The 13,934-nt window shown below is 38.4% G+C and overlaps 1 protein-coding gene across 6 annotated transcripts in view; it reads right to left on the bottom strand.

Annotated features, from left to right (window-relative positions):
• The window catches only part of RALGPS1 (Ral GEF with PH domain and SH3 binding motif 1), a 75,852-nt gene that overhangs the window by 11,331 nt on the left and 50,587 nt on the right, over positions 1-13,934 (bottom strand). For 4 of the 6 annotated variants that reach the window (XR_010723520.1, XR_010723519.1, XM_066201263.1 and 1 more), the window contains exons 14-21: positions 6,035-6,161; positions 5,334-5,485; positions 4,108-4,159; positions 3,751-3,831; positions 3,094-3,199; positions 1,914-2,006; positions 1,635-1,740; positions 148-239 (exon numbers count right to left, since the gene is read on the bottom strand). Coding sequence is in view for 2 of the 6 variants with exons in the window: in XM_066201263.1 (XP_066057360.1) it covers positions 148-239; positions 1,635-1,740; positions 1,914-2,006; positions 3,094-3,199; positions 3,751-3,831; positions 4,108-4,159; positions 5,334-5,485; positions 6,035-6,161 (809 nt within the window). In the remaining 4 variants the exon portion in view is untranslated. Of the gene's footprint in view, positions 1-147; positions 240-830; positions 971-1,634; positions 1,741-1,913; positions 2,007-3,093; positions 3,200-3,750; positions 3,832-4,107; positions 4,160-5,333; positions 5,486-6,034; positions 6,162-9,482; positions 9,802-13,934 lie in introns of those variants that run through there. The other 2 variants (XR_010723521.1, XM_066201264.1) reach the window with 2 other exon arrangements.

Here is a 13,934-nt window from a genome sequence, read left to right as displayed (position 1 = left end):
TGAAAAATGGATCAATGTACAGAATGAGGAATTATGTCTGTTCCCACAGGAATGTGTGTGCATACAGATTGAAAGAGGTACCTTTTCTAGTAAGGATTTTTCTGGAAGATAGGAAAAAGTGGGTGGAAACAGGTTTCACAACCTTACCTGAGGCTTGTTGCTTTTGCATGCATCATCCAAATGTTTATGCCATAATATTGCATGAAACCTTGAACCAGTCTGAAACTTGTAAACATTGCCTGCAAAAATAAGAAAATGAAAGACTCTGAATTTGCAGACAGACATATAGTTTCAAATTACTCTGATTTCTGTGCAGAAGCCAAAGTCCTGAAGTAAACTCTTAAATTAACTTGCACCTCAAATGCTCAAACATGATGCTGCCATAATAACAGAGCCCACGTGAGGCATGTCACCCAGCAACTCTTGGCTGAAGCAAGTATGAGAACATATGTGGCCCCACAGGCAGACAGAAAAAGACCCTGTAGGTCGGTGTGGGGCAAGAAAAGAAAGAACGCTTATTAATAAGAGAACAAAGACCACTTGGTTGAGAAGTACAAGGACTATTCCCTCAAGGCAGGAGAGATGTAACAAAGTTTCTAAAATGTAACAGGCAGCAGAACCTCAGTAGATTGCAGAACAAAATGTTATACAAGCACTTCATTTAAAGAAAAAAGGCTGATGTGAATATTAGGAATGTGATCCCTTATATTATTGGTTAGCAGATGCATGAACAGTTACACTATTAGCTACCCAGGTGCATGATATTCTAATCTGACAGTGAAAATATTATAAAAGCTATAGACACTTTTAATAAATGTTTCTGGTTATACCACAACCGGGGACTGTGCATCATTCATACGCCGCAGGTCAGATCTAATTTAATCCTGGCTTTCTTCTCATCAAGGCTTCTGATAAAGTTTTTCATATTTGTAAACTTAGTTTTCTTCAATGTCCTACTGCAAATTGTCTCCTGCAATCAAATATTTTGTGCATTTTAGTTAACACCCAGATGATGCACTTCACGCAGTAGATGGGACTTCCATATCCAGAACCAATGCTGAAAACATGGAAACTGAAGAAAGCTTCAAGAACCTGTAAGTAACCACTCACAGTACAAAATAACTCCAGGAGTTTTCTTATCTTTTGAAGTTTTTGAAGTTTAATCAAGGGAAAAGAGTTATGGCACTGGAAAATTAATTATTAAAAAGTAATAATTACTTAAGCAGACTTATTTTGGCAAATGGTTGGATATTTTAATTGGCCTCAGTGAAAGTCAAGATTTGACTGATACTGACGGATTTTAAGGAAGCTATTCAGAGACTTGGAGATCAATGTACGGAGACACATGGACATGCTGCAATCTCATACTGGCTGAGGAATTTCTGCAAAACTTACAGTAACGCTCAAAAGAAAGGAATCTCTCTGTAGGCACGACAAAAGTACCACAGCATACTGTAGAAATACATTCCATTTAATTTGTACCTTCCCTTGAAAATTCTGTATTGAAGATCTCCCTCTTCGGTCTTTTATAAGTGCCACTGTCAGTTCTGTAACCTACAAGCTCATTAATAGATATTAATCTACTTCCTGTCACAGAAATGTAATGCAGACATTGTCCATTTTACAATATCTACCTTTGTCAGGGTTATTTAGCTGGAAAATATCAGGATGCTCTGGGTCGTCAGGCAGTGCCACCATCCAGCCCACAATGGAGACTTTTTTCCCAGGAGTAGATTTATACTGGAAAAAACAGACAAGTCAGTCATAGCTGAGACTAGCAGAGATTAACTTTTACCTGTAGAAGTTGTACAGAAATATGGCTTAGCCTGGAACAGAAAGTACACTTTAGATGCCCTTCCAGATCTACTTACGAGCACTCAATTTTTTGGTATTAGAATAAATTTAAAGCTTACATGTTTTCTTTCAGTGCCTCTTAAAGCTTTTGCTCCAAAGTACAGAAGAGTTGATCCTGAAAGCATGACCCAGTATCTAGTCCACGAGGAGAGCTGAATGAAACAGGAAAAAAAAAAAAAAAAGAGGAACAACTCTGTGTATCTCTGACATTTCAAAAATCTATTCACAGGCAAGTCCAAGTGCTATCAAAGGTAACTTCCAAAGCAAGGAATGGAGATAAAGAGTGTCTCTTGGGGTAAATCAGCCCAGCTACCTAAATCTTGATGGCTGGCTGTGAATATAATCCTTCTTAGTTGGGTATCTCTTAAAAGTGTCAGTACTGATTGTTTAGAGAAGAATAATGTGCTGCCTCCTGCTGCACAGGTCTTAGACTTTTGATTAAAAAAAATTATTGAGCTGACAACTCTGCAATTCTTCAAATCTTTTTGCTCTGAACTGAACTGGGTTGCATGTGAAATACATCAGTCAACTCTACAGAAAACAAATAAATTACCAAATGCATAGCACTAGAATCATGTGAAACCCATGAATTCAGGTTAACTACAAATTGCCATGACTTTGGTGCTGTGGGTGGCTGCCCTGCAGCCTTTCCATTTTAATGTGATACCACAAAAGCACCAAATATATTTTTAAATATGGAGTAGAAATTTGTTCAATTGAATTTGTACCCTCCCTTGAAAATTCTGTGTTGAAGATCTCCCTCTTCAGTCTTTTATGAGTGCTACTGCAAGTTCTGTAATCTACAAACTCGTTAAAATTTATTAATCTATGTCCTGTCACAGAAATGTAATGCAGACATTATCCATCATGTAATATCTGCCTTTGTCAGGGTTATTTAGCTGGAAAGTATCAGGATGCTCTGAGTCATCAGGCAGTGCTGCCAGATTTATTTCTGCCCTCACAACACTGCTAGCTGGTTACACAATTGCTTCACTCCTCTGCTGTCAGAGCTAGAAACCTGACTTGCAAATGGAGGAAGAAGTAAAACAGCTGTACATCAAATGACACACAAAGGTTACGACCTTGTTATAACCTGGTCATAACTTTGATCAGAAAATTACAATTGATAAAACCATTGTTTTGTGTGGTATCAAGCTGCAGGTTTAATCTAATCCTGAAAATTATAACAACCACTAATGAATTAGGATCATAGGAAAAAGTATAATTAGAATCACTTACAGTAGGTTTCTTGCCTTCTTTGAGCAGTGTTTTTCTTCTTAAAGGCCCTTCTATGGTAATGACTCCTGTGGAACCACCTGCTGTGCAGCTGCACACGCCCGTTGGGCTGGAGAGACAAAGCATTCCTCCATGTATTTGAGCAGATAAATAAGACGATAAGCAAGTGATTTTTTATTTTTTTTTTTAAATAAAGCCCTTTAAACCCTTCTACTGATCAAAATCAACACACCATACTATAGCTCTATGACATGGACAGATGTTACGGGTAGCTGTCCAGTAAATCAGGAAATAGATTGTGGGGAAGGGTCAAGAAGGTATCCTTCTAACATCATTTCTTGTCACAGGAGTCAAAGATGGCCTTCATGACAAACATGCTTCTGTAAAGGTTTCATAAAACCCTAAGTAAAGCCTAGTTTTCTGCAGAATGGAAGTCAGACATCATTAGTTAAATCAACAGCTAAACTCAATTTCATCTGAATGGACCATAACCCTGCTTTACCATTAACAGGAATTTTTACAAGCAGGAGGGAGAGACTTCATAAATTGTTATGCTCACACAAGGATATTAGGACACCAAATACATTACACTAGGAAAGCGTAAAGACCCAAATTGAAGTTTAGCACCATGAAATGAAAGAGGCAGACCCTGAACTGTACCTGTAGATACAGCTTCGACTCCGAGGAGAATTCCGGATTGGTACCCTCCAGTTAGGCCCCAGGGTGGCATATAAACGACCCCTGTTTGTGAATGCAAATATCTGATGAGGGATATTCTAGTTTGAGACTTCAACAGTTAGGGTTTGGTAAACATTGACAGAGATAGTTCCCAATCTTTTCAGGTCCAATACCTTTACAGTGCTTTATTTCAAAATGTTTGCCATTTTTTTTCCTAACTAATCAATAATTTGATAAAAATGACTATTGATTTAGGGCTTACCTATGTTAGGGATCTTTTGTGAATTTCTTAGCTAAGTCTGTAGAGTGCTCAGTGAGTGTACATGAAGACTAACTCACCTTTCAAGCCCTGACGGCAGCTCCTCACTAAATTCTGAGCTTTCACTGCTATCTAGAAAGAGAGTAGTACAGAGAAGGAGTAAGAAAATCACCCATGGGAAAATAAAAAGCCAATGTATGTGGATCACCAGAATACTCTTTCATACAGTACTGTGGACACCGCTTACTCAAATCATGTTTTGAAGCAGAAGTGTTTTAGAGTTCATGATAAAATCTTTAGTTGGAAGAGGCTTACATGAGCCTCTCCATTTACAGTATTTCACTCTTAAACCATGTTACCGCTGTGTACCGTTACTTTAATTTTCATCACACTTTTACTTCAGAAGCTGCGCACTTTAGATACATAAAATCCAGCTCCTTCGTAAGACAGTACTTCTACCACGATATCCATAAGTCGACTGAAGTTATTAGACATGGTATCATGGTTTACTTTCAAGAAGCAAACACAACTCTATTAGAGGATATGTCAGCTCTGTGCTGTTGCTAGGAATTATTAAAATATATATGATGGTATTCATAACTAAAGTTCCTATTTCTCCTTCAAGCCCATCACCCATTTGTCCCTCCTTTTCTGGTACAACTATTTAGCTCACAGTTTTAATTTGCTCAGGACTGATCTTCTACTGCCCAGTTTTAACACAGTGAGCTGTGCCTGTCTTTTCAGAAGTGCAAAGACCATCTCAGTGTTTAACTCTTGGTCAAGTAATGTACTATCTTTCACAGTCAATCTCCTATTCTAGAAATAGCCTGAGTCTCTTAAAAGGTGGCTTTCTCTTGCTTAAAACACAGATTCTTGATAATTTTTTTGATATTATAATAATTGTTTTATTAAATATAATACCATAATGTGTTCATTCTACATTTCTTTTTAAGTCTTAGAGAGTACTGCCAAACAATTCTCCCATCTTCTAAAACATATAGTTAAAATTAAAGCTTTCTTTGTGTAAAGGTAGCTTTTAAAATATCTATCCGCTTTTCCTCTGGTAAAAGCCGACAAACACTTTGTGTCACACACCAAGCATTTACAAAACCAATCTCCCTTCATGCCACTTTTACCAAAAGCATCAGTGGATAACTGAGGGAAGCTGCGGTAACGTTGACCAGGTAGCACTTCTCATCTACTTTCATCCATGAAAACAATCAGTCTTTGCACGGGAACTAATGATGTTCCTAATTCTCTACTTTGAGACATCTACGCATCTGCAGCGCCCCGGGAAGGACGGTACCTATGGAGAGGCCGTTGGCCAGGCGCGCGCCGGGGCCGTGGCTGCGCGCGGGGCTGTGGCACTCCAGGACGCTGTCGTCCAGCAGGTGCCGCGGCCGCTCCGTCGGGAAGGTGGCGCTTTTGCTCTCCACGATGCTCAACTGACACATCATACTGGAACACGGAAGAAGAAAAAAACATGAAACCCCTCTTCCGTCATCCAACAGCAACCCTTGGCTGACATTATTTCCACTCGGCCTCCGCCTTATCAGCAGGTTATTAAGGAGCAGACAATTATACCTTACCACTTACTGTACTTATGCTCCTTTACTACCAAAATGAGTTTCAGATTTTACTTCTCTTTGTCAGTAACAATTACTAAATTTCTGCAGCTGGGAAGTTGCAAATGTTTTGACTCCTCTCCATACAAAACCTGAACATCCTTGGTGGCAGCAAAAGCAGAAACCCAGAAAAAGGAGACACAGCAGGAATCCAGAGATCAAAGTGGATAAGCACCTTTCAAGTACTGCCAGTGCCTAGCACTAGTAGAGAATAGAGTCAGCAAAAAAAGCCCCCAAAGTGTCAAGAGAAAACGTAGACAAAACACAGTAAAGCCTGAAACACTCTTGCAATACAAGAAATGAAAAGGACAAATACTAGCAAGTTCTCTGCTGCTATCTTACATTTTTATGACATGGATATGAGACAGCTGGGATTACGCACTTGTTTCCCAGGCTGTGACTCTTCCGGTGCCTTGGTACAGGAGGTGTAGGTAGACTTGCTGCTACTGAGGCATCAGGACATGTGGGTCTCCTGCCGAATTTCATAACTGCTGACATGTCAGATGGACCTAAAAGACAGAGACTATTTAACACTGAACTGATGCAAATCCCAGAAATTTCATTGGTTGGTATGTTTAGGAACTGATTAAAATTGATTTTTACAGAGAACCAAAAGGCACCATTTCTTAAGCACTGCTTCTTACACATTAGGGCTACACCATCCATTTTTGTTATAAACTCATCTCCATAATCTTGGACTCCCTGGAGTAATTTGTAAGAGTCTTACATCTTAATACAACAGTCCAGCTTGGCTTCCTTGCTACTATATATGGCAATCGCAATTGCTTGCATCAGTCCTGTGAAAGAAGGAAATTGGACCTGGGTTGACAGACCACTGGAACCGGCTGCCTAGAGAGCTTGTGGAGGGTCTTTCACTGGAGGTATTCCAGAGCCATCTGGACACAATCCTGTGCCATGTGCTGCAGGATGACCCTACTTGAGCAGGGAACTTGGACTAGATGATCCACTGTGGTCTCTTCCAACTATGCTGTAATTCTGTGACTTACTCAAATTCCCAGTTAGGTGTCTTCAGTGAAGATCGCGATGGCAGAAAACAGAATGCTTTCTGGGATCAGATGAAAACAGAAATATCACCTCTGCTGGTATTATTATGACTGGACTGACCATTTTCAATGTTAATTCTGCATCCTCCTCAACCCCAACGGAAGAGAAGGAAATCTATACAGGTTAGCTCTGTTAGTCCTGTGCTAAGGTACTAAGAATCTGAACTTAAATACCTTTACAAAGTCTTTGTATCTGCTCTGCTGCCAAATGTCTATGACGAATGGTGATACAGAGTTCTCCTCAGCTGGCTACACTCAGTTCAGCAAGAAGTCTGGGGTGCAGTGAGTGTCAGCATGAACTATGGGGCAGAGGGCAGATGACCTCATTTCTGTAAAGGAGTAAGGGACAAAGAAAGCCCATGCCAAGAAGGATGCCAAAGAGGGTAAGCAGCATAGACCAAGAGATGTTTATGGACATACCAGACTGCTGAGCAATTAGCTGGGGAAGTTATGCCTGATACTGCTGATAACAAAATTCCAATACTTAAATTCATTTGGGACTGAGCTACTTTGCCCCTTTTTTCCAATAAGTGAAGTCATCTGCTACTGCTAACTCTTGTCTTTACTCTTCTGGCTCCACTCCTAGTGCATACTGTTACCATGATTGCTATTCTGTTATTTTGCCTTTCATGGAGACAAAGCACTCTTAGCAGGATTTTCCAGTCAGCTGGCATGAACAAGGGTTAGTTTGGTTTTCATTATTTCTCAGCATCATTTTCAAGATTATGCTGACATGCACAGAAATGATGTATAAAAATATTAAAATGTTATTAAAAATTTGTTTGCGTTAGGGAACGTGAGACAACTTCATCAGAGTGAGCTGAGTGCTGTTCAGAGATCTGTGGCAAGAACATTTGGAAAAGTTTACACATATCCCAAAGGATCTCACTGTTTTTTCCTTTGCATAATTTTTCCATGAATAATCCTTCAAATGTTATAAATGAATGTTACTTTTGCAATCCCTCAGTAAAACATGTGAACATTTACAGTCTCCAGAGCTTTTAAAAAAAGCAGCAGGGTGAGCGAGTTACAGTTCACAATTTTTCTCCATTAAAAAGCTATCAATAAACCAGTACTAGATATGCAACATAAAAACTGAAAATGAGTTACATATTATATGATGAACTGAGTGATTTTTCAGGAACAGCCTCAACTATTCACTATTTTTTAGTGAGCAGTTAAGAAGTAAAACTTACCAGCTCTGTTTCTAAAACTTAATAAAGACACTCCAAGCCACACTCTCTAGATAATCTTCACTGTAATTTTTTACTACTCTCTTTTCATTGTAACCAGTGTGTGATAAATAAAACTTTCAAAGAGAAAGACCTACTTACAAAACACACAATAAATAACTTTAGATTAATTTTGTGCACAGAATCAAGAATGACACAAAAAAATTACATCTAGAATGATGGCAATTGTAAAAGAACAGTTTTAATTTTCAGAGTACTGCTTTACAATTCAACAAAAAGCTACTAATGTGTACAACATATAAGAGATGTTATGGCTGCTTCTCAGACAAGAGCAAACTAAAAAAAAGAATCTGAGTTCTTGGTTGCACCTTCCCATGCTCCTCTAAGCTCCCCAAAACACACACACACACACACACACACACACACACACACACACACACACACGTACTTCTGACTGCACAGTAAGCACACCTGAGTCTATTTTCTTCAAATGCTTCCTGAGTAGAAGTGATATTTTCAATTTCAAGTGTCACTTCTATGCAATCACTGATTGTCAGCATTTGTGTTACTTATGCTGCACCAGTGGAATGCGCAAACCCCAGACTTACACTTCAGCAAAATCGCTGAAGTTTTTGCAGTTGGATCTGCAAGGCAGTATATGGGCTTGGGTGACATCAAGATTGGCAATAAAAACATATCTATTGTGAGGGTATAGCTGCAGGGAAACTGAAGTTTAGGTTCAACCAAATACATTAACCAATCCATAAAAAACCCCCAACGTTTTACAGAAACTATTTCAGGTGACTGCTGTGAAAAAAGAGTCAACAACAAAAATCCAAAACCAACTAAACCTTCAAAAAAAAAGGCAGAAAAGTCCTTTGTCCTCTGGTTGGTCTACATTTATAACATGCCTCAGGATAATAGCTTGGTAGTTAAAATAAGCAGCAATGAACTAGGACATTAGACTTGTTTGGTAAGGAAATCACAGAAATAGAAAGTGATGAAGTTAAAAACTGGGCACAATCATTCTCTCCCTAGAAACTTTATATTTGTTTTGACAGAATATTCTTCTACAATTTTTGTGAAGCTTTGGTATGTTAAGAAAAAAACCCACAGTACACTAATTCCAGTTGGATTTCGTGGTTGATAATATGTGAATCCACAGATTTGTCTGGTATGGATTTGTTTCAAAAATACTCCAGAGAGCTGTAAAACTTTCTCATGAAAGTATCACAGAGGAAGAGGACAGAAACCAAAGAGTAAAGTTTTCTGGATGATCTGTAAATTTATGTGAAGAAAACTTAGTTCTTCCATTTCTACCCTAAATCCTGTGTAAGAAAAGCAGACATGCTGCACATGAAGCAATGTCCAAGAACTTGCACAAGGATTAGACAATCCTCATTTCCACAGAATGACTGGCTGCTAAAGCACTTAGCACAAACTATTTATTAGTTGCCAAAGCAACCAGTAAAACAAATGGCAAAACTAAATGTCAAACTCAGTGTTTACATGGAAAATGATGGTGTGGGGTTTTTTTATTCTAAAATGTTGGAACTGCTGTAGAGATATCACTAATGTAGTACAGCTACTTCAGAGGGTTACAAATGTGCAAACATCCCCAGTCTTTCTTCCTTCTGTTTCTACATTTTCAATTCCTATCACATACTGTACATACAATAATTGACCTCTTCTAATTATTTAAAATATATATTCTAATTTTGTTATGCTTTAGCTCTCAAAGCTGAATGGACTTGGTACAATGGGCTGAATTCTACCCCCCAGAATGAAGAAGAGAATATACCTGTTTCAGATTAATTACTCCACATTTCTGATATGACAGTAACATAAAACCGCTGGTCTAATTATTCTCCCCTCAAGAATTACACTGAGACCTACTTGGGGAAAAAACAAAGAGAAAAAAAAAAAAGAGGGGGTGAGGATCCATCCCTAACTACTGCACAACAAATCCCCAAAAATAACGGTTGCCCACAGCAGAGGTCTGGCTGTCGCTAAAATTTAATGCTAGGTGTTAACTTTAATGAAGGGCTTCATTAAAAATCACAGAATCGTTAAGAGCAGTCTTTGAGTCATTTAGTACTTTCTGGATATGGTAATTATTTTACCATTATTTTAACTTTTTATATTGTTTTTCAAGACAGAATAAATATACTGTATTCCAGAGAATGAGTAACCACTTTGTATGTTCTGATTAGCACTGCACCCTGAACTTTTCCAAATTACATGATGAGAAAGAGTATGCATAACATAACATTTCTCTACTGAGCTACACTTGGTGTGCAAAATCTGAGGAACTCCAGTTGCTTAGAAGGCTTACACTTACCATATATTGCATTAAATCTTTTCCTTTGTTCTGGGAAAATGTATTGAGTTATACCTTCCAAAACAACCTAACAGCCATACCATAAATGACAAGCACCTTTCAGCTAACACTGCAGGAACACAGATGTCTTTTACAGCTAAATCAACTAGAAACTGTGAACAGTTAGCATACTATAAGCTTTCCAGCTACATTCTCTCTCTCTCTCAAACCACAGCAAGACAGAATGAACAGACTTAGGTTGCTGCCAAGGAAGTTGTGTGAATCACACAGTTCCTGAAAGCATTCAACTAAACTGCTTAAAGCTCCTTCTTAAATGCTACTTGCGAGGGGTAAATCTCTGCAGTGTTATGGAAGAGGTGAAATCATCCTGTGAAAGCACTATTCACAATTATATATGCACTTGGTAATTAAATGAGACCCTCTTAGCCACTAAGATACAAAACATAGCTTGTTGTGAGACAGTGACTTTAATCAGATGCCTGCCTCCTGTTTGAATTTACTGGAAAACTAGCTGGCAAAAGAAGTGGAAAATGGACACATGGTTTTCTCCAGTACTTAGCAAATAGAAATGCTGTAGGATTTAACTGTTTTTACTGAGCCTCACTCTCACAAAGGTATTTCAAGGTGAAAAAACAAACCCACAATATCTCTGGCTACAGTAAACTGTTAATATTTTTTTGAAAGAGGGAAAACTGGGTAGAAGATAAATTCACAGTGCTGGCAAGTAAAGTCCATTTCCATCACCAACATATGCAATTATATTTTAGAACACAAAGATGACACTATTACCTGCACTTAATCCCATTACAGACTTTGGAATTATTACCAATGACATTGAGCTTTTTTCCTGTCTCTGGAAACACACGCTGATCTCTAAGGAGGCAGCATGTCACAGGCAGAACTCATCTAGACTCACTGCTATTAGAAATGTATTAACTTCTGGATTATCAAGACAACTGAACTGATGACTGACCTTATGGGCTAAGAGCCTTTATTTTAAGTTTAAATCACTATTATCAGACACCCATGCCTTAAACTATTGACTGGAACGTTAAACTACTGCCCACAGTATTTTGAGATCACCTATTATCATTGTAGCTTGCCAACTGCAAAAGACTTACTTCTGGAATACAGTGTCCAAAGTGGAAATAATTTCAAGGTATAATGTGAATCCAAATAAAATTGACAGCAGTACCTGCAAATGTGCTGTTTTTAATTCTCCATGTTCAAATATCTCATTACTGATATTTGAGTATTTTAGTTCAGAATTATTCAAGACTAACATACGGCTATACTCCCATTAATGTTGTGAAATGAACAATTAATTATTGCCTTCATGCTAAGTTAAATTTCAATTTGAATTCATGCTAAGTTACGTAATAAACCTTCTCCAGGAATAAAGTTTTCAGTAAAATTTATTTTCAGTAAAATGTACTGGATTCCATTTATTAGCATTTTTGCAGCCACACAGGTGCAACTCACTGAAGAATTCCTGTGGTTATTACGAAATGCTGATGGCATTCATTGTCTAACTGGCAGTGAGAACTCTCTAGCTGAGCAAGAAATACAGCAGTCCACAAAAGGGTCAAGCTTTCGAAGGAAATACTAACAGAAGAATGGAGCAACAGGAATGACTCATTACTTGGTTTCTAGTCATCACAGTAATTCTCACTCTGAATAAAGCAACCTTACAGAGCACTTAAGGGCACTGCAGATTCAGAAGGGAAAATTCACCCTCTCCTAATACTGCCAGATCCTACAGGATCATATATTCAATGAAGTTGGTACTACTGAACATTGTCCCAATCATTTTTTGTGGACTCCAGCTGAGCTCACGGCAGTATCACGCTGTATTCCTTGCCTAGATCAGACAAGCTCAAAGTTCTTGTTTCCAACTTTGGAACTGTATTTTTAATTGCCTTCCATTAGAGTTCTAATAAGCTCCCAGCCCTTGATTAGGAATTACAGAGTACATACTCATGATCTCATGATCACATACTATGTTGCTATGACTGAAATTATATTCCATAATTGTGAATGAAGTGTTAACATCAAAGCCCAAGGGTTGAGCACGTAGACATGAGTAACACAAAGTAAAACCCAGGAAACAAAAAAAGGTTGTCTGCTTTACATATGTAAGAAAGATGTACTCATATGAGAGGCAATGACTTAGTTTCAAGTGTCTGGTATGAAAAAGCAAACCCTCACAAAAGCAAAAGAAAATGTGACATGATGTAGAGGGTTGACTTTCATGGGCTGTCAGCTGCTCACTTGAGCTGCTCTATTACTCCCCATCCTTCACAGGACAAGGTGAAGAAAATAAGACACAAAAATCTTTGTGCGCTGAGATAAAGGCAAATTAATTTAAAAAAGCAACAACTGTGTGCAGAACCAAAAGAAATCAAATGAAAAAATTATCCTCCACTTCCATCAGTGGACAATGAGCAGCCATGGTCTAACCCACGCCTCACAGCACATGCTTAGGAAGACAAACACCTTAATAATAAATGCCTTGCTCCCCCCTTTCTCTTGGGTTCTATTGCTGAGCATGTCATATAGTACAGAATATCTCTTTGGGCAGCTTAAATCAGCTGTCCTGGCTATGTACCCTCCCAACCTCTTGCACATCCCCAGCCTAATGCCCGTTTTGGCAGGGAGTTGGGTTTGGAGAGACAGCCTTGATGCAGTGGGCACTGCTTAACAGAAGCCTGGTACCTGAGGAAAACCTTTCCAGACACAGATAGAGTACAACACTGTGATGGCTTCTGTGGGGAAGTTAACTTCCAAATGCATTTCTATATAAAGAAAGTGTTCATTAAGAACTACTTTTGAACTCAATTAAAAAAAAAAATCCTGTGAACTATTTCTTTATGTTTTACACAACAATTAATAATGCATCAAGCAGGGAAAGGGAAAGCACCTTCTTAAAGAAATTGAAGACGAGATTAAATGTTTATCTGACTCTCGGAATAGCAATCACAGTACTAGGACAAACAAGAGGTTTCTTATAAACAACTGGTCATTTGACACCAGCCAACATGAAGAGCTGGGAGGCAGAGGAAAAACACATGGGATTTTTCTTCATTTTATATTTAGCATCTTCCTTTTTCTTTCTCTCATTTACTTTGCCTTTCGTTGGTGAGAAAAAAAGAAATCTTGAATGCCAGTTGAAACTGCATGTCAGAAGTGGTCTGGACTCCTTGGGGTTTTTACATTCACACATGATTTTACATAATGAGACAGAAAATTGGCCATTCAGGTCCAAGAGATTAAAACAGAACAGCTTTTGAGATAACAGTTCCTATAGCAGGAAGTACATTTCACACAGCCTGATGTTTGTTTAGTCAGGTCATGGCAATAAACAGCAGACTAGCTTTTGTCAACTTACGGATGGCACTCTAGTTTTTCAGATGTTGCTAGAAGCTATTGTTGCTACAAAACTTTTGTCCTCCTGCTTTCCACAATGAAATTGTCTCAAATGTATGTGACCACATGGAAACCTCAAAAGAGAATTTCCTGTGCCACTCACTGCATTGGTTTTTTTGTACTGCAAGAGGACTATTTTTCTTCACTTATTAAATAATGATGAAATTACAAGCATTTGTAAAAAACTCCCACAATCTGACACCTGTTCCAACACTAGCGAACACCCTGTGATATCCCTTGAACTGGTAATGCTTTTAT

This window comes from Chamaea fasciata, unplaced genomic scaffold, assembly GCF_029207755.1.
Source record: "Chamaea fasciata isolate MVZ Bird 193981 ecotype frontalis unplaced genomic scaffold, bChaFas1.0.hap1 SCAF_20, whole genome shotgun sequence".
Lineage (NCBI taxonomy): Eukaryota > Metazoa > Chordata > Aves > Passeriformes > Sylviidae > Chamaea > Chamaea fasciata.
This window is presented reverse-complemented; position numbering and strand designations above follow the sequence as displayed.